Raw genomic sequence first — 20,610 nt, 5'->3', positions numbered from 1 at the left:
TAGCTTTGTGCTCACATATCTCAAGACAAATACCTTTGGAAAAAGACTTCCATGATTCAAACTTTTTTAAAAAATTCAGCTTTATTATGGTATCATTTAAAAACACACTTATTGGGACTTCCCTGGAGGTCCAGCGGCTAGGACTCCATGGTTCCACTACAGGGGGCACGGGTTCGATCCCTGGTTGGGGTACTAAGATCCCACAAGCTGCAAAGTGGCAAAAAAAAAAAAAAAAAAAACCACTTATTTAAAATTTGCCAATTTTAAGTCTACAGTTCAAAGACTTGGACAAAAGTATATAGCCCTGTAACCACCACCACCATCAAGTTTACTACATTCCCACCACCCCAAACATTCCCTCCTGTCCCTTTGCAACCAGTCTCCTCCCCACACAGAAACTGGAGAGGGAGCAGGGAAGTCCCAGGATGGGGGAGGAGGGATAGAGGAGGAGCTGAAGGCCAGGCTCTACTGGCAGGCTCCACCTGTTCCTTCTGTACACCCGGCAGGGAGGGCCTGTCACCTGCATTTGTCCCTATGTGGACACTGTGGCCTGGTAGCAAGTGGCCGACTCAGGGGCACACAGACTACAGCAGGGCCAGGTCAGACCCTATGCGACCTGGCTGCAAAGCCTTTTCTCCCCACCTGGGCAGGGATTGGAGTCAGTGCCACCCCCTCCAGGAAGCCCTCCCTGGTTCCTGCTGAGCATACTGTCTCCTCTCCTCAACCCTGGTCTTTGGGGTTTCTCAGGAGGGTCCCAGTTCAAGGTCCAGACTGAGCCCAGTGGAGACAGCTCAGGACCTGTGACTGGAGTCTCTGTGCCAGCTCACCCCCTCCCCCCATTGTCTCTTTCCCCCCACCTTTCCCCAGGTCCCATGGTCTCCATCAGTCAGGCACAGCACCAGCTGCCCAGCTGCCCTTCCTAACTGTCCTCTGTCCGGCCAGGGCCTGATAACAGCTGATTAGGGCCCCTGGGAGGGGCTGGGACTTTCCTGCCCCTCCCTCCTTCCTGCCCCAGCTCCCAACCCAGCTCCTAAGCACCGGGACCCTTGTGGGTCCCTCTGAGACCTTCTAGGTCAGCCACCCCCTCTTAGGTGGGGGGAAACTGAGGCACAGGGGTGGGTAGAGAGCTGCCTGATGATCCACAGGGTGGGGGAGGGGGGCACAGACTTGTCTTCTTCCCACCAGCACCAGGCCCGGAGCCACGGCTTGGACATGTGTGCTCCACGTTTGACCTGGTGACAAATAAGGAAAAATAAGGATGACAGTGACACCACCTCTGTGTGGGGGGCCTGTGCTGAGCCCTTGAGGACCGCACACCTGGGAGGCTGTCCCCATCAGCCAGGCACGGGGTGGGGGAGGGAGGAATCGGAGCCCAGGCTGCCCCTCCTAGGGCCCAGGAGGCCTGGGGTCACCCTGTATGGAGGGCGGAGGCAGGTCTGGGAAGACCCAGGTCCTCTGACTCTGGGAACCCCAGTGCCATCCCCGGGTCCCACTTCTGGGCCCCCACCTGTCCCGGCTCAACTCACTCCAGCACTGGGGACCTCTCTCCCTACCTGCACCCCATCACATGGCTCCCTGCAGGGCCCTTAACACCCCCAGGGTTCCAGCCTGCTGTTGAGAAAGAAACTCAGAATTCCATCCCCTCGATGTCCCCTTGATATCTTTGTGACACGGTGCTGTTTCTGTTCCCACTTGACAGGAGGGCAAACTGAGGCATGGGGCATGGGAGGGGTGTGTCCTGCCCGAAGTGCTCCCTCCCTGGGGATGCCCTCGTGGCCCAGGACGGGGTGAGGGGCCCTGTCGCCCAGCATAACTGGGTCATGTGGGCCCACATGTTGGGAGGACACCTGGACAGTCCCAAATCTAGGACTGGACCCTCCTCCTGGCTCCCACCCCTGGCACCAACAGCTCACCCACTCAGACTGTCCTCTGGCCCGAGCCCTGACCCTCCCAGATTGAGCCGTGCTCACTCTTACCTGTAGTCAGTATCTGGGTCTGGTTTTCAGGGATACGGGGACACCCCGGGTGTAAGCTCATGCCCTGCCCTGTTCCTCTGCCCCACCCCCGGCCTGCAGCATCTCAGGTCTGCAGCTCCGGGACTCCAGTGCCCAATTCTTACCCTCCCACCTACCTGATCCCCTGAAATACCCCTGCCTCCACACTCCATCCAGCCCAAGGCCATGTTGTACAGGCTTAAGAAAATTCTGGAAGTCATCACCCCAACAACAGATAGGAATGATCCCTGGTGGGACAGGGGAAGGAGGTTTCTTCGTAACATGTATGTATCCTTCAAGGGTTTACAGTGGGCATGCTCCACGTTTGTAATTAAAAATGATTCAAGACTAAGAGGAATAATGAGTAGCCTTGGCCCCTCCCCCATTACGTAGCTTCAAGTCAGAGTCGGAAGTTGGGGGAGAGCCTGTGTAGAGCCAGGGCCCTGGTCCCCAGGGCTCTGCTGGGTGGACCCTCAGTGCCCCTCGGTCCCCAAGTCTCGGTGGGGATGCAGGGACAGAGGCCGGTGGGGCTGGGGAAGGACTTGGAAACACAAAGGAAACTCTTACCTCAGTGGTTCTGGAGCCTCACCTGACGTGGAAACCGGTTCTAGAGGATTAACGTCAAAGTATGTCTGTGTGTGTGAGTGCACACACATGTGCATGAGTGTATCTGTGCCTGTGTGTGCAACAATTCAAATCTTCAATCTGTAAACACAAACACCTCCAACTTTGCAAAGCCAACAAAACAATTTTCAGCAACTGTGGAAGACAAAGTGTTAATGCAGTCATTTCATTGAATACCTTAAAATGACGAAAAGAAACCGAGGACTCCAAGAGCCTCACTAACAAGGAGAAGCAGAGCTGCTGGAGGAAATGATCTGTTAGACAAACACAGGGAGTGTTCACCTCCCCTCACCCCAGGAATGAGATAAATGCAATCTGCAAAATGAAACAGCAAAAGGATGCTACTCATTACAAGAATTTCAAATGCTGAATGTGGATGATGCCTCTTTGCCCGCAGTGTAGTGTATGATACATTGATTGGATTATGTTTTGTGTATTACATGTATTACACTATGTGTCTTGTATCATGTTTACATTGTTACACTTCGACACGATATATTACGTCTCACATTTGTATCCAGTGTGTTTCACATTGTGTCACGGTGTTGGATTCAAAGAAAACCAGAGCAACAGGGGAAAAGAGACCCCAGTACAGAACTGGGCGCCATTCCGAAGAAAGCAGGGACAAGTGGGGATTGTAGCCAAGGAGCAAGGGGTTGATGGTCAGAGAATTTCCAAGAGGAGACAGCAGGTCTGGGGGAATTCTGTTTAAACCACCCTAAAGAGGCTTCTACTGACACATCCCAGGGAGATGAAACCTAGGGCGGGGAGAGAGGGGTTTTGATCAGATATCAAGGGAGATTGGGTACCAAGGGCAGGGGTTCTTGCTAAACCAACTCAGCAGAGTTCTTGGTAAAATGGGAGATAACCAGGAAGGGCACAGTTGGGCCCAGGAGAAGGTTCAGGAGCCTGACTAAAGTTTGATCAAGCAAAGAATCTCTGTCATTGGCAGTTATGAGGGGAGTGCTGTGATGTGCACGGGTAGGAGGAGACAGGGGAACAGCCTTTCTGGAAATGATGTAGCAACGCCCCCGGGGGTTGTCCGGGAATTTGCTCCAGAACACAATCACCAATAAGGAGACGGTGCTAGAATGCAGATCGAAAAGCAGCCTTGTTCATAAGTAGGAACACACTCCCAATAAAAGCCAGATGGGAGATAGGGGAAACAGGCGTGACTGTGAGATGAAATGAGACAATCGTGGGGGGTGCAGTCCTCTGGGGACTGAGATCTGACAATAGCAGGGGACGGCTCTTCCCTTTAGGAGATGTGTGCTCTATACAAGCCAGCATGCAGAGAAGTGGGCCTGGGTGCAAGGGGCAGGGCAGGGCCATCCCTACAGCAAGGCAGATGCTCAGGGCCCAGGGACCCACAGAGAGGGTGGCTGCACCTGGCTGGGCCCTGGACCCTTTCCTCTCCCTCAGCGACACCCACAGCCAGAAACACAGCGACGACCACATCTGCTTTTCATGATCTTTAATGAGCGTTAGTGCCCACTGCCCGCTCCCTGGGCTCGGGGCAGGGGCGTCAACAGGGGGTGCTCAGGGCAGGGGGCCAGGGAAGGTGGGGAAGGATGCCGCCTCAGCAGGAAGCAGCGGTGTGGGGACAGGAGGGGACTGGCTTCTCCGCTGATCCAGGTGGCAACCCTGGGGACCGGGCTCAGGGCTCCTCGGGGACGTACTGGTGGATCCAGTCCAAGTAGTGCGTGATGCGGGTGTAGATGCCTGGCCGGTTGGGCTGAGCACAGCCGTCGCCCCAGCTGACCACACCCGCCTGCAGCCAGGTGCCATTCACCTTGCAGACCAGGGGCCCTCCGGAGTCGCCCTGGGGAGGGGAGGGGTCAGCGGTGGCTGTGAGGCCTGGGCGGCTGGGGGCTGCAGGGGGACGCGAGACCCACCTGGCAGGAGTCCCTCTTGCCATTCCCGGCACAGAGCATGTCGTCCCGGACGATCGGGATGTTGTTCCCTGTGTACAGGCCAGTGTGGTATTTCATGTCACAGATGCTGTTTTCCACGACGGGGACCTTCACCTGCTTCAGGGGAAATGGCGGTGGCAGGGGTTCTGGGGGTGAGAGGAGAGGAAGGATGCTGCATCAGGAGAGTGTGGGATCACTGCCCTGAGCCGGCCGGTTGGGACCCTGTTCCCCAGAGGAAACCCCAGGTGGTGGAGCCGCGATGTGCCCAAGTCCCCCTCCAGCGGTCCCTGACACTCACGTCCCCTGTGCAAGTTGCCCCAGCCTGTCACCCAGCACTGAGTCCCCGGGCGAAAGGTCTCGGAGGCAGGGGGCAGGGTGACCGGATGGACGTGGCTGGAGATGTTCACGGGGTCCCCAAGCTCCAGCAGGGCGATGTCCGCCCCGTTCTCAACTATGTAGTAGTTGGGGTGGGGGATGACCCTTCTGATGGGCAACAGCTCGTCCTGGTAATAGAGGTGCTGCTCCCGCAGCTGCACCCTGAGGACTGTGGGGTCTTGGACTCGCCTGGGGAGAGAGAGGGCCACCTACTCAGGGGCTGAGCCACCTCCGGGACACCCAGGAGCGTGAGTAGAGCCCCAGGCCCACCCCTACCCCCCCGGCCCTGTGGAGACTCACGGTCCGACGCAGTGGGCCGCGGTCAGCACCCACCAGGGGTGGATCAGGGAGCCCCCGCAGAAGTGTTTCCAGTACTGGGTGCTGAATCTCAGGCTCACCTGCCAGGGCCACTTGCTCCCAGGGGCCTCCCGTCCCCCTACGATGCCTGCTCGCTGCAGGGCCTGGTCTGGGGCTGGGGCAGGAAGTGCCTTCAGGACACGACACGACCCAGCCATCGGGCTCAGCCCTTCCCTGTGCCAGCACCACCCTGGGCTTCTCTGAACCCACCCACCCATCCCTGGGCTTGTGGGGGGTGGGGTGAGGGGACAGAGACAGAACGGGCCCAGGGTCAGGACTCACCAGCGGCCGCATGGACCAGGCTCACCAGGAGGGTCAGCGCCAGCACCAGCAGATGGAGCATCTGGAAGGAGCGCGGAGGGGCAGCTGGAGCTTGGCTGGGGGTCTGTGGGGTTTGGGTTCTGTGGGGTGGGGTGTGTGTGGGGTGCGGGGTCTGCAGGCTGTGGGGTCTGCAGGGTATGGGGTGCAGGGTGTGGGGTGGAGGTGGAGTCGGGGCCCCTGGTGATCAGGGGCTCTGTCCAGGCCAGGGGGTCTGGGGCCTCAGTGCTCCGGATCTGAGGCTCGGCCACCCTGCTCCACAGTGACACCCAGATGTTGGGGTCCCGCTGGGGGTTCTCACCTCGGTGGGCCCAGCTGCTTTTGCCCAGCCCTCTCTCCCTGCCTCTTATCCTCACAGAGCAGGACAGGGTCAGGGGAGGGATGCTGGTCATCCAACCCAGAGGGAGGAAGTGGATGACTCAGACCCAGTGCCCGAGTCCCTCTGGCCAGGAAGGGGCCCTGCCACACATCCCTGCCCCCCACCCTGCGATGGCAGAACCGATTCCTCAGTGAGGTCAAATAACGTCCATCTCTGGGTGTTATCTGAGCAGTTAACTCTGCCATCAGTGGAAACTTATTATCTGGGGATCTGAGTGCCATCCGCAGAGGGAAGTGAGGGGGAGATGACAGGAGAGGCCAGTGCCAGCCTTCGCTGGACACTCCCCACCAGGCCCACCACCCCTGTCCCCAGTCCTGCAGTGCCAAGGCGACCACTGTACTTGTCCGTCCATCCGCCCCACCTCCTTACTCTCCCCTGAGCCTGCTGGTCACCCTTGGCTTCCAGCCCACTGCCCCACCTCAGACCTCCCTCTAGCAGACGGTGCTCACTTATTCTCTCAACAAACTGGTCCCAGCGCCTCCAGGTGCTGCATCCGGGTCCCATGCACCGGATTGATGGAGATGGGACCCTAGGAGACCACGGTGGAGGAGGCAGGGACAACAGGTGACACCCTGGTGCCCAGGGCCCGCCAGGGGACTTGGCGGGGCTTAGGGAGCACAGAGGGCCGCACCTCCAAGGAAGGCTCTGATTGGCTCAGCCCTGGGAAGCAGACCAATCAGCAGCTCGAGGATGTGATTGCTCTGACTGGCTAACATTGGACCAACACCTGGCCAGACCGAAGGGGGTGGGAGGGGGCTAGGTGATGGGAAGGAGTTAACAGATCCCACATGGGTCCCCCTGAAGACCCTCTCAGGTGAGTATCCTTAGTACACAAGGACCACCTCCTCACTCTTGCAACCCAGTAATAACAAAAAGTTTAAGTCCCTCATATAAAATCAGTAATAACCAAATAAATAAACAATTCATTGAAGAAATGTAAATGACCATGTGCACATTAGAAAGATTTCACCTAGTTAATAACGAAAATGCAATATAAACTGAGCGATCATCTTGGGGGTCACGTTTGCAAGGTTTCTGAGACGCAGTTCCCTGTGTTGCAAGGTTGTGTCCCACGTGTCCCACGGGCTTGTGAAGGGATGCTGTTGACAAGTGGTGTCGTCAAGGGCCTTAAAACAAGTGATCTCTTGACCTTACTGTGGATTTCTAACTGTGGAATGAGTGAGTGACAAGTGAAGGCCATGGGTGCATTCAGCTCCAGGGTAGCCCATGGGGAGGTCTCTGGCTGAGGCTGTGGCCTTTGGGGCCAGACACGGGGGTCCTGCTTCCCCAGGCGTCGCAAGCCACTGGCCTGAGGTGGGACCTGAAGTGAGAAGGGTCAGGGGGAGGACTCCCAGGGAGGAGCCTGGGAGATGCCCAGAGAGCCTCAGCCAGCCAGGGACAGGGGTACCCAGAGGAAAGTGGGGATGGGCCACCCTTGGTGGGTGGGCTGCTGCCCTGGGGAGGAGGGACCTGGGGGGTGGGCCTCCCCAGGGGTGGGCTCTGGGGGTGACAGGGGGAGCATGGAGGAGATCAGAGTTGGGGGCATGTGTGTGTGTGGGGGGGACTGTCTTCTGCAGCCCTGGTGACAGCCGAGTAAAGGAAAGACCTATCCACCGAGGACATGGCCTGTGTCCCATGGCACTCATCTTCCAGGACAGGCACAGCCACCCTGCCAGCCATCTCAGAGAGAGAGATGCTCCTGTCCCTGGACTGTTGGCCCATATTCTCCAAACTACCTGGAGTTCAGGGTCCCTGTAACATCTGGGACAGTGTGAACAGAAGGACAGAGGACACAGCCAGCGCAGGACCCTCAGGGTCTCCACCAGGCATGCTCCAAGAGCTGTTCTCGTGAAAAGAAGAGATGAAGAGGCTCTGCTGTGTTGGGAGGGGAGCTCGTTCCGTGTGAGGGTAACGTGTGCTCCAGGCCGTCTCCACCTTTCCGAATCCAGCCCAGTGAGGTCAGTAAGGATCCTCCACCCAGGATACCTGCTTCCGGCCAAGATGGGGTTACAGGGGACATGTGCAACCCCCCCACTGTAGGCAGCTAGACACTGGGGAAAGTACACAAAATAGTGGTTTCAGACATTGGGCAAGGGGCAGCGTGGGACTGCCCCTGAGAGAAGGACAAAGGGTGAGGCGAGAGCCACAGTGACCACAGTGCACCTGGAGGCAGCTGTGAGGGGGTGGGGAGCCCCAGGCAGCCAGAACTCGTGAGGCCGCGAGCCAGGGAGGAGACACCTGCACACAGTGAGTTCCAGAGGCCCCCGGAGGGGTCCCCTGGGGTCCTGCCAGTGCTTGAGAGGAACGCATCAACACCAGGAACAAGGTCAGGGACAAGAACCATCTGAGGGGAGCAGGCAGAGGATTCTGGGAGCTCACACAGGCCTGGGAACGTCTCATGGTCCCCCAGCTGATTGGAGAAACCTTGTGATACCCGGCTCTGGCCAAGTCCCATCAACTTAGCAGTGCAGTGAAGTTAGCACAAGAGGGACCGCTTCTCCAGACCCACCCTGACAAAGTTGACGAGCAAGGCTCAGAAGGATCTGGCAGACTCCAAATGACTTAATGGCATTCAGGAACACAGCCCCAAACGTTTGAAGTAACATAGCAAAATCCAGCCACCAACCATAGAGTGTGCACAAGGTCTGGCGTCCAATCAAACACTACTAGGCACGGTCACAAAAAGATGAATTCTGTATGACTCTCCTTGCATGAGGTCCTTAGAGATGTCAAATTCATAGAGACAGAAAGTAGAAAGTTGGGTGCCAGGGCTTGGGAATGGGGAGGGGGGTTGTTTAGTGGGGATGGAGTTTCAGTTTTACAAGATGAAAAGAGTTCTGGAGATTGGTTTACCACAATGTGAATGTACTTTACTGAACTGTACACTGAAAAATGGTTAAGATGGTCAAGTTTATGTTATACGTATTTTGACACAATTTAAAAAAATAAGTTTTAAAAAATTACCAGGCATGAAAAGAAATTTTAAGAAAAGATGACCTATAACCAGAAAAAAAGTCAGTCACTCTAAACAGATCCAGAAATGATGGCGTTCACAGGCAGGGGTGCTGAAAGAGCTGTTACAAGTATGTTCAGGTAGAGGAAACATGAGTGTGATGAGAAAAATGGAAGCTGTAAAAAGACCTGAATGAAACATCTAGACACAAACGATAAAATCTCTACATTGAAAACAATACATCCTAGATGGAGTTATTGACGGATTACACACAGAGGAAAAGAACAGTAAAATTGAAGACATACTAATAGAAACCATCCAAAATGAAGCACAGAGAGAAAAAGCCAGGAAAAAATTAACAGAATCACCTGGGAGTATTGAACAGTCTCTCATAAATTATCTGGGGCCCCAGAAGGAGAGGAGGAGGAATAAACTAAAATGATATTTGGGGAATTAATGGCCCTGAACTTTCCATATTTGGTGAAACTATAACCAGAGATCTAACCATCTCAATGAATCCCAAATAGAATAAACCTAAAGAAAAACATGCCAAAGCACGTCGTGTATTGCTGAAAGCCAGTGAGAGAGAGAGAAGATTAAAAACATCCCCAGGAGGAAAAACACAGTACACAGAAACAAAGACAGGGGACTTCCCTGGTGGCGCAGTGGTTAAGAATCCGCCTGTCAATGCAGGGGACACGGGTTTGATCCCTGGTGTGGGAAGATCCCACATGATGCAGAGCAGCTAAGCCTGTGCACCACAACTACTGAGCCTGCGCTCTAGAGCCCACAAGCCACAACTACTGAGCCCACGTGCTCTGCAGCAAAAGAAGCCACCGCAATGAGAAGCCTACACACTGCAACGAAGAGTAGGCCCCGCTCGTCGCAACTAGAGAAAGCCTGTGAGCATCAACGAAAACCCAAAGTAGCCAAAAAAAAAAAAAAAAAAAAAAAATCTGAGGGGGAGTCATCGTTAAATCAGTAAAAAAAAAAAAAAGAAAAGAGAAAAAGAGACTATGTACATTGAGTTATTTAACCAGAGTAAATATCGTTCACAAAAGGAATGTGAAACAAAGTTTTTCAGTCAAACAATGGCCGAGAGACTCTATTGCCAGTGTACCTGCACTTCGAGCAATGTAAAAGGATGTTCTGGAGACAGTAGGATGTGATAGCAGAGGAAAACTCTACAGCTGGACAAAGTAAGAGAAGCTCTGGAAATGGAAATGCCTGAATAAGAAGATTTTTTTTTCTCATTTAAAAAACATTTAAAGGATAAAAGTTACTATTTTAAAGCAACAACTGACACAGTGTACCGTGTGGTTTATAGCCTACTTGGAGGTAAAGTATGTGACCACAGTAACACAAAAGATCTGCAGACATTTAAAGCCTATTGTTATGAAGCGAAGTTGTATGTGAAGTTGTATAATCATTTAAAAGTAACTAAAATTTTATTTTTTAGAGCAGTTTTAGGTTTACAGACAGTTGAGCAGAGAGTACAGAGTTCCGATACACCCGCCCCCCACAATTTTCCCATCATGAACATCTTGTGTTAGTGAGGTATATTGTTATCATTGATGAGTTGGTATTTTTTAAATATTTACTTTATTTACTTATTTAGGCTGTGCCAGGTCTTACTTACGGCATGCGGGGTCTTTAGTTGTGGCATGCGAACTCTTAGCTGTGGCTTGTGGGATCTAGTTCCCGACCAGGGAAACTTGGGCCCCCTGCGTTGGGAGCACAGAGTCTTACCCACTGGACCACCAGGGAAGTCAGTCCTGATGAGTCAGTATTGATACATTATTATTAACTAACATCCACAGTAGGCATTAGGGTTCGCTCTTGGTGTTGTATATTTTATGGGTTTTGACAAACGCATAATGACATGTGTCCACCATTACAGTATCATACAGAAGCGTTTCACTGCACTAAAAAATCATCTGTGCTCCCCCAATTCATCTTTCTCTCCTGAACCCTTTGCAACCCCTGATCTTTTTATTGTCTCCATAGTTTTGCCTTTTCCAGAATGTCTTAGAGTTGGAATCATATGTATGCAGTCTTTTCAGATGGGCTCCATTCACTAAGCAGTATACATTTAAGGTCTTTTCATGGCTTGAAAGTGCATTTCTTTTTTATTTTTGAATTTTATTTTATTTTTTATACAGCAGGTTCTTGTTAGTCAATATATGTCAATCCCAATCTCCCAATTCATCCCACCGCGACCACCACCCCCCGCATTTCTTTTTATCACCGAATATTCCACTGTCGAGATGGTCCACAATTTGCTTATCCATTCACCTACTGAAGACCCTTTGGTTGCTTCCAGTTTTTGGCAATTATGAATAAACCTGCTATAAACATCTGTGTGCAGGTTTTTGTGTGGACATAATTTTTCAACTCACTTGCGAAAATGAATACCTAGGAGCGTGATTGCTGGATCATAGGGTGAGAAACTGCTAAACTGTCTTCCAGAGTAGCTGTTCCATTTTGCATTCCCACCAGTAATGAACAAGAGTTCCTGTTGCTTCACATCCTCGCCAGTGTTTGGTGTTGTCAGTGTTTTTGATTTTTAGCCATCCTAATAGGTGTGTAGTGGTAGCTCATTGTTGCTTTAATTTGCAGTTTCTTAATGACGTATGATGTTGAGCATCTTTTCATGTGCTCATTTGCCATCTCTGTGTCTCCTTTGGTGAGGTGTCTGCTTAGGTTTTTTGCCTATTTTTGTATTTGGATTGCCTGCTTTGTTATTGTTGAGTTTTAAGAATTCTTTGTATATTTGGATAACAGTCCTTTATGTGATTCATGTTTTGCAAAGATTTTCTCCCATTCTGTGGCTTGTCTTTTCATTCTTATAATTGTGTCTCTTACAGAGCAGAAGTTTATAATTTTTATGAAGTCCAACTTATCCATTTTTTTCCTTCATGGATCTTGCCTTTGGTATTGTATCTTAAAACTCATCACCAAACCCGAGGTCATCTAGATTTTTCTCCTATGTTATCTTCTAGAAGTTTTATATTTTTCATTTCACATTTAGGTCTATGATCCATTTTGAATTAATTTTTGTGGAAGGTCAGTGTTAAGATTCATTTTTTGCATGTGGACGAGCAATGTTGAGCACCATTTGTTGAAAAGCTTGTCTTTTCTCCATTGAATTGCCTTTGCTCCTTTGTCAAAGATCAGATGACTGTTCTATATGAGTCATTTTGGGGCTCTCTATCCTATTCCATTGATCTATTTGTCTATTCTCTCATCAATATTATCATAGCTTTATAGTAAGTCTTGAAGTTGGGTAGTGTCCGTCCTTTAACTTTGTTCTTTTTCTTCAATATCATGTTGGCTATTTCGTGTCTTTTGCTTTTCCATGTAAACTTTATTTATTTATATTTTTAAACTTTTTAAAAAAATTTATTTATTTATTTAACTTATTTTATTTTTGGCTGCATTGGGTCTTCATTGCTGCACGTGGGTTTTCTCTAGTTACGGCGAGTGGGGGCTACTCTTTGTTGCAGTGCATGGGCTTCTCATTGCGGTGGTTTCTCTTGTTGAGGAGCATGGGCTCTAGGCGCGCAGGCTTCAGTAGTTGTGGCTCACCGGCTCTAGAGCACAGGCTCAGTAGTTGTGGCGTACAGGCTTAGTTGCTCCACGGCATGTGAGATCTTCCCGGACCAGGGCTCGAACACATGCCCCCTGCATTGGCAGGCGGATTCTTAACCACTGCGCCACCAGGGAAGCCTCCACGTAAACTTTAGAATCAGTCTGTTAACATTCACAAAATAGCTTGTTGGGATTTGGATTGGGATTGTGCTGGACCTATGATCAAGTTGGGAATGTTCGGCATCTTAATAACACTGTCTTCCTATCCATGAACATGGATATCTCTCCATTTATTTAGACTCCTGATTTCTTTCATCAGAACTGTGTTGTTTTCCTCATATAGATCTTGTACATACTTTGTTAGAATATTCCTAAGCACTTAATTTTGGGGAGTGTTAATGTAAATGGCATTGTGTTTTTAATTTCAAATTCCAATTCTTCACTTCTGGTATATAGCAATATATAAAATATAACAACTGACTCTGTAATATTAACCTACCCTGCAACCTTGTTACAATACCATATTAGTTCTAGGAATTTGTTTGTTGTCTATTCTTTGGGATTTTTCTAAATGGACAATCATGGCATCTTCAAACAGAGAAAATTTTATGTCTTCTTCCCAATCTGTACACATTTTGTTTCCTTTTCGTATCACATCATTGAGGACTCCAGTAAGATATTGACTGGAAGTTCTTCATTTCTGTTACAGTGTTCTTAATTTCTAGCATTTCCTTTTGGTTCTTCCTTAGAGTTTTCATCTCTCTGATTACATTACCCATCTGTTCTTGCATAGTGTTCACTCTTTCCATTAGAGCCCTTAGCATATTATCATAGTTATTTTAAGTTCTCAGTCTGATAGTTGCCAATCTCTGCCTTATCTGAGTCTGGTTTTATTGCTTGCTTTATCTTTTCAGACTGTTTTCCTTGCTTTTAGCATGCCTTGTGATTTTTTTGGTGGAAACTGGCTACAGTGTACTGGCTAATAGGAGCCGAGACAAATAGGTCTTTAGTGTGAGGATTTGTGTTTACCTGGCTGGAGTTGGGGTGTGTTGACTGTTTGTGAGGCTTCAAATTCCTCTGGTGTCCTGGTCCTTTCTCTTCTGTTGCCTTTGGTTTCCCTAGAAGCTCCTCCTTAAATAGAGCTTGTGTCCACAGCCCTCTCAGTTGTGATCCAGTTGTTATTATGCTGGAGCCCTGTTGATTGGGTGGGGGAAAGGTTCAATAATCCCATGAGTAAGTCTCAGTTTTTTAGTGGGCTTACAGGAAGGCTGGAGGGGACTGAATGGCCTACCTGTCCTTCCCCAGGTCTGGCGAAGTGGTTTTCCTTGAGGGCAGGCTTCTGTCACAGACAACAGAAAGCTCTGGGTGCATTTCTAGTTGATTATTTCTGCTCTCCCTGCTTGAAACCTGAAGGCTTTTTTTCTTGGATCTTCTCCCTGAGAGCCTGGTGCAGCTCCTGCAGGAAACTCTCATCAAAGTGCAAGCACGCCCAGGACTGGTGCCCCAGGAAGTTTTAATGCCCAAGCTTCCAGGCTCAGTGTCCAGCAGCCACTCTGCACGTGTTCTCAGGCTCTGAAGCTTCTGCTCAGTGGGAGCTTCTCTGTAATCATCTGCCTGTCCAGTTTGGGGACAGAGGTTTGCCCTGTGACCTAGATTCTCCCATGGGACTTCACTTGGCCTTCAGTTTGTTCTTCACTTTCTTGTTGTGAGGATGGAAATCATGACTTCCAAGCTCTTTATGTGTCAGAGCAGAAACCGGAAGTCTATAGATGTATATTTTTCTGAGATAACGCTAATATACAACAGAATTCACAGACTGTGAGACTCCAGTTCAATGAAGTGTGACGATTGTAACACCTGTGTGACCACCACCCAAAACAAGACATATCGCCTGGAAGGCTTCCTCACGTCTCCTTCTAGTCAAGACCCTCCTCCACCACCCTCAGAGGCAGCCGCTGTCATGATTTTTGTCACTGTGGGTTAGTTTTGCTGATTCTAATGCTGCACATGGAAGTGTCACATGTGCCGTGTGGATGTCCTCTGCTCAGCGGAACGATGCTGAGTTCCACCCAGGTGGCTGTGTGCATATGGAACTGACTCCGTTCTGTGGGTGAGAAGAACTCCACGGTACTGAAGATACTCTCCTGTTTTGTATAGAAGCTTCATTGTGTCAACACCCCCGTTTCACATAAACCCATCGTGAATTAAGTTTTGTGTCTGGTGTAAATGGGGCCCCAGTTTCACTTCTTCCCACACGCTTATCTTATCAGCCCAGCACCATTGATCGAAAAGGCCACCCGTTCCCCATTCAATATCAGTGACATCGTGGTCGTGAATCAAGTGGTCCTGCAGTTCTGGGATCTATATCTACTCTGTTCTGTTCCTTTTATCTTTGTGTGCATCCTTCCCCAATGCATGGTCTTGGTTATTACAGCTCTAGAGTATGTCTTGATGTTGGAGAGGATGAGTGAGCCATCTTTGTCTTTTTCCTCTAAATTTTCTTGGCTATCCCAGGTCCTTTCCCTTTTCATATTAACTTTTGAATCAGACTGTCAATCTCTGCAAGAGGTAGGGCCGCTGGCATATTGATTTGGATTGCATGAGGCTATAAATCAAAATGGATCTAATTGATATCTTAACAATCCAGAAACATGACACATCTCCCTTTAGGGCTCTTAAAATGTCTCTCGGCGACGTTTTGTACTTTTTGTTGTATTGACTTTGCACACCTTTCTTTAAATGTATCATTAGTGGGTTGTTTTTTTTTTAATTCTATAGGAAATTGTTTTGTGTTTTTTATTTTCCAATTACTGGTGGATGATATTTAGAAATACAGTAATTTTTGCATATTGATTTTGTGCCTCACAGCCTCGCTGAATTCACTTATTCTGGTGTTTGCAGAAGATTTTTGTTTTTCTATGTATGTGATCGTGTCACCCACAAGTAAAGTGGATTTATTTCTGCCGCGAGCTCAGCTCCGTCCGGAGTCCTGCAGTTTCCCGCGTGTTCACCAGAGGGAGCGCCTGGCTTGAAAAGCAGAGGCCCCGTAGCACCTGCCGGGCAGGGCTGGACAGGTGCTGGGACAGGAGGGACTCGACGCCCGGCCACCCCTTACCTGCCCACTGGGTCGCGGTCGCAGAGTGGAGGTCCGACTGCAGCTGCGTCCCTGGCCTGGGACCTCCGAGGAGCAGGCGGCACTGCGCGTGGGCGTGGGAGGTGGACAGCTGGACCTGGAGTTCTGGGGTCTGCAGACTCTTCTACGTGTGACCTTGGCCTCAGTTCCCACGGGGAGAGGATGATGAGCTGGGCCGGACCCAGGGCTGCTGCAGTGGTTCTTCCTCCAGGCCCAGCCTGTGGTCTGCGCCCTCCCTGCCAGGAAGGGTCATGGGTCAAGGGTCAGAGGGCGGGAGGGCAGGAGAGCCTGGGATGTGGGTCAGTTAGGGTGGCCAAAGCCCTCACTCAGTTCACCACACCACCTGCAGTCAGGTACTGGCCGACCAAAGGTCCTTCAGGTTGTCCTGGGGGCAGGGTGGGGTTAGGACCAGGATGCCAGGGAATCAGGGAGTCCCCATCCTCTGCCTCGCATGCCTGGGCTCGCCTGGCATGCCTCCCCAGGCCGTGGGGACACAGCATGTCTGGCCAATTGGGGCTGCCCCCTGGGCCGGGTATTCCTGGCTGGTGGTCTCTGAGGGACAGTGGGGGAGGCTCTGGGGTAGGGGACAGGCTGTAGGGAAAGGGGGGCAGCAGCCCTGTGCTGTGGAGTTACCCAGATACAAGTCCACACATGGGACCCCAGGCACCGACTCACAGTGTGGATTGCACACTGAGCCCTTGGTGACTTACTACAAAGATGCAGTAACCATGAGAGTGTGGTATTAATGGAGGGTAATGTACAGATCAATAGAACAGTAGCCCAGAAAAAGACCCACATGTACATGGTCACTTGTTTTCAAGAGAGGGTAAGTGTGGCCTTCTTAACAAATGTTTCTGGAACAACTGTGTCACCTGTGTGGGAGAAGACAAGAGACTTGATGCTCGACTTGTAATTCATTCCAAATGGATCTTACACTTAAATGTAGAAATTAAAACTGTAAAACACCCAGAAGAAACCATAGCAGAAAATCCTCATGACCTGAAGGAAGGCAGAGGGGACTCAAAAAGCACTGAAAGAAACAAAAAATTGGTAAATGGGACTTTGCCAAAATTTAAAACTTACACTTAGAGTGACACTGTTAAGAAAATGAAAGTACAATCCCCTAACTGGAGAAAAATATCTGTAATGCACGTATCTGATAAAGGACTTGTATCCAGATTTAGAAAGAAAGGAGGGAGGGGAGAGAACTCTTACAACCCTCTGAGACAACACCCAACATGATTTAAATGGGCAACAGCTTGTGTAGATACTTCCTCAAAGATGAGCCACAACCAAGAAACACCTGCTCACCCATCGGGAAAGTGCAGATGGAAGGAGACGCTGCCACACACCCTCTGAAATGCTGGAAAGTCACGGGCTCTGCCCACAGTCTCCCCCACCTTCCTCTGAGCCGTGCAGTCCAAAGCCTGGGCTGGGCAGATTCGGGTGGGAGTTGTGCTCGCCCGAGAGGGGGTCACGCTGCAGAGAAGAGGCGAGGGTGCTGCTGAGCGAAAAGGCTTGTGCTCGGGAGAGAGTAACGGGTGGGAGATGGTGACACGTGAGCACTACCCAAACAAGTTGAGGGATTAGGGACTGGAACCGGGTTTCACCTGCCAGAGAGGGCTGCCGGCAGGTGAGGGGATTGCAGTAAACCCCGCAGTGTGGAACTGGGACTGGGGAGAGCTGGTGGTTTCAATATAGATACTGAACTGTAGATGTGAGGTGTGGGAGCCCGTGTGTGCTCACGTGTCAGCCCGTGTGCGCATTCCCTAGCTATATCCCAGGAAACCCCAAGAGCCTCAGCGTCACCCATCACAAGGTTCGGTTTCTAAGCACCATTTGCCCCCGAGGCGCTGGGCTCCCTGGAGAAGTGACGGGAGGGGCCTGGAATCCTCTTGTTCAGGGAAACATTCAAAGAGAGCTGAGACCTCCACAAAAAGACTTGAACAGCACCGTTCACAGCAGCCCCATGTTCATGCGCCCAACAGGAAACAGCAAGAAGTCCCCCCGCAGGTGCGAGATGAACATCCTGAGGTGCAGTCCTGCTACCCAAGTGCAGACAAGGCAGGACAACCCACCGTTCACGAGTGTTTGGAACCACCTCCCTGGGCACCAGGTGCTGCCTGGGTCACCCTAGGACTGAGTGGGACCGTGAGACTAAGGGCTAAGGGGCCACACAGGGCATGCACTCTGTTGATGAAGTCAGTTCCCATGGGGTGTAGGGAGTAGTCTCCCCACTGCCGTCCAGGCTGGACGTGAGCAGCTGAGGGACGGGATGGGGACCCGAGGGAGCCAGCTTCTCGCCTGGGTGGGAGGTTCCAGATCAGCAGGGGTGGAGGCTGGAGTGACCCCTGTGCTGGTGCATCCAAGGTGGAGATGTGAGTCTGAAGTAGAGTGCAGCTTCACGTAGACGCAGGTGGATGCGTATAAAGTTACCATGGCTACGAGGATACACACCAGTCAGTATACACACAGCCTTGCTCTGTCAGCCATGGGGGCCTGAGGGCAATGACACCCCAAGAGCAACGAGCACATCCCGTGCCCGGATCTGGGTCTCTAAGTCCTGCAGTAAAGGGAACTGATCTCCTCGGAGAAATGATGCTGGGACTGATACTGGGACTGAAGCAGGAAATACACCAAATGAGCCTGGAGACTCTGTCCCAGCCCAGAGGGGCCCAGGGAGATGAGACAATTAAATGTCAAGTGGGGCCTGGACAGGGGGCCTAGGACAGACAGAGGACACTAGGGGAAAAGTAAGGAAATGTGAATAAACTATGGACTTTAGTTAAGTAATGCATCATATTGGTTCATCATTTTAACAAATGACTCATACCAATGGAAGATGTTAACAAGAGAGGAAGGGACTTCCCTGGTGGTCCAGCGGTTAAGACTCCGCGCTCCTAGGGGGCCTGGTTTCGATCCTTGGTCAGGGAACTACTAGATCCCACAGGCATGCCACAACTAAGAGTTCGCATGCCACAACTAAGGAGCCCTTGAGCTGCAACTAAAGAGCCTGCCTGCTGCAACTAAGACCCAGCAAAACCAAATAAAACAAAACAAAACAAGAGAGGAGCTTGGATGAGGAATACACGGGTGCATCTACACTAACGTTGAAATTTTTCTATAAATCTAAACTTGTTCTAAAAAATTACATTAAAAAAAAAGAAATACAGAATACAGTTTGAGGCCCAGACTGAGCCCAGTGGAGATAGCTCAGGCCCTGTGACTGGAGTCTCTGGGCCAGCTCGCCCCCCTGCCCAGTGTCCCTGTCCCCAGGTCCCGTGGTCTCCATCAGTCAGGCACAGCATCAGCTGCCCAGCTGCCCTTCCTAACCGTCCTCTGTGCGGCCAGGGCCTGATGACAGAGCTGATTAGGGCCTCTGGGAGGGGCCGGGACTTTCCTGCCCCTCCCTCCTTCCTGCCCCAGCTCCCAGCCCGGCTCCTAAGCACACGCTTGTGGGTCCCTCTGAGATCTTCTAGGTCAGCCACCCCCTCTTAGGTGGGGGAAAACTGAATCCCGGGGTAGGGTGGAGAACTACCTGATGATCCACAGGGTGGGGGAGGGGGGCACAGACTTGTCTCCTTCCCGCCAGCACCAGGCCTGGAGCCGCGGCTAAAAAGCGCATGCTCCACGTTTGACCCGGTGACAAATACGCATAAGGATGACAGTGACACCACTTCTGTGTACGGGGCCTGCGCTGAGCCTGTGAGGACCACACACCTGAGAGGGTGGCCTTGGGGGAGGAGACCTGTCCCCATCAGCCAGGCACAGGGTGGGGGAGGGCGGAATCGGAGCCCAGGCTGCCCCTCCTAGGGCCCAGGAGGCCTGGGGTCACCCTGTGTGGAGGGCGGAGGCAGGTCTGGAAAGACCCAGGTCCTCTGACTCTGGGACCCCCAGGGCCATCCCTGGGTCCCACTTCAGGGCCCTCACCTATCCCAGCTCAATTCACTCCAGCACTGGGGACCCCACTCCCCACCTGCACCCCATCGCATATGTGGGGGGCAAAAGGATGGCCCCTCCAAGATGTCCTCATCCTAATGCCCGGAACCTGTGATCCTGCCAGTTTACAGGGCTTCGCAGATGTGCTTCTGGTGATGAGATGGGAGGTTACCCTGGGTTACCTGATGGGCCCAATGTCATCATGTGAGTCCTTAAAAATCACAGGCTCTTCCCCAGCTGTGGTCAGAGGAGCCAGGAAGAAGGCTGCAGTGTCAGAGAGCTGCACCACGTGGCTTTGAAGATGGCAGAGGAGCCAGGAGCCCAGGAACGCAGTGCCTCCAGAGGCTGCAAAAGTGAGGAGACACATTCTCCCCTGGAGCCGCCAGGAAGAGCACAACCTGCCGACACTTGACTTTAGCCCAGGAGACCCATGTCAGACACGTGACCTCCAGAACCATAGGGTAATAAATGTGTCGGTACACGACAAAGTTTGGTAACTCCTTCCAGAGGCCATGGAAAAGGAGCACACCACACTTCCCCACAAGGCCTCCTACCTGCAGGGCTCAGGCCTGCTGCCTGGAAGAAACGCCGCAGGCACCCATGATCCGCTGTGTAATCTGGGTGGGGTGGGGGAGGTGGCAGCACAAACTGAAAATGCAGGGCCCCTTGTTAAAAAATGATTCCAGATCCCAAAACGGTGACAGCAGAGCAGTGAGTGGGCACGGGGCCTTCTGAGTGTGGGGCTCCAGGTGGTGGCACAGCCCACGGGCCAATGAGGCCATCCTGGCACTGTTGTGTGGTCCCCTGGACGTGGTCTCTGAGACATGGTGCTGTTTCTGTCCCCATTTGAAGGCAAGCAGGCGGAGGCACAGGGAGGGGCATCCTGGCCCCAGCGATGCCCTCCTGGCCTGGGGCGGTCTCCTGCAGCCCATAAGCCCGGGGCCCCGGAGTGCAGGGCCCTGAGCACCCAGGTGCCATCCCCTAGGGAGGATGCTGGTTCAGCTTGGCCCTTCTCTGGGGTAGAAGCGCCCCCG

General features: G+C 51.8%; 1 protein-coding gene across 1 annotated transcript; it reads right to left on the bottom strand.

Annotated features, from left to right (window-relative positions):
- Positions 1 to 3,269: 3,269 nt before the first annotated feature.
- On the bottom strand, positions 3,270 to 5,781 carry LOC307198788 (tryptase-2-like). The gene is made up of 5 exons (XM_079945995.1): positions 5,546 to 5,781; positions 5,207 to 5,378; positions 4,830 to 5,095; positions 4,514 to 4,677; positions 3,270 to 4,440 (listed from the first exon to the last, which is right to left on the bottom strand). Exons 1-5 carry the CDS (start codon positions 5,604 to 5,606, stop codon positions 4,276 to 4,278), a joined length of 828 nt encoding a protein of 275 aa, XP_079802121.1. The 5' UTR covers positions 5,607 to 5,781; the 3' UTR covers positions 3,270 to 4,275.
- Between the last annotated feature and the right edge of the window lie 14,829 nt (positions 5,782 to 20,610).

The sequence above is a fragment of the Stenella coeruleoalba genome (assembly GCF_951394435.1).
Source record: "Stenella coeruleoalba genome assembly, chromosome: 15".
In the NCBI taxonomy this organism is placed as follows: Eukaryota; Metazoa; Chordata; class Mammalia; order Artiodactyla; family Delphinidae; genus Stenella; species Stenella coeruleoalba.
The sequence above is the reverse complement of the archived record's forward strand: the minus strand, read 5'-3'. Positions and strand labels throughout refer to the sequence as shown.

What these genes read in the sequence shown, in the direction of transcription:
- LOC307198788 (XM_079945995.1), bottom strand. Translation starts at nt 5,606, where the DNA reads ATGCTCCATCTGCTGGTGCTGGCGCTGACCCTCCTGGTGAGCCTGGTC. An exon ending in CCTGGTCCATGCGGCCGCTG is followed by an intron (nt 5,379 to 5,545) that starts GTGAGTCCTGAC and finishes TTCCTGCCCCAG; the next exon opens with CCCCAGACCAGGCCCTGCAG. An exon ending in GCAAGAGGGACTCCTGCCAG is followed by an intron (nt 4,441 to 4,513) that starts GTGGGTCTCGCG and finishes TCCCCTCCCCAG; the next exon opens with GGCGACTCCGGAGGGCCCCT.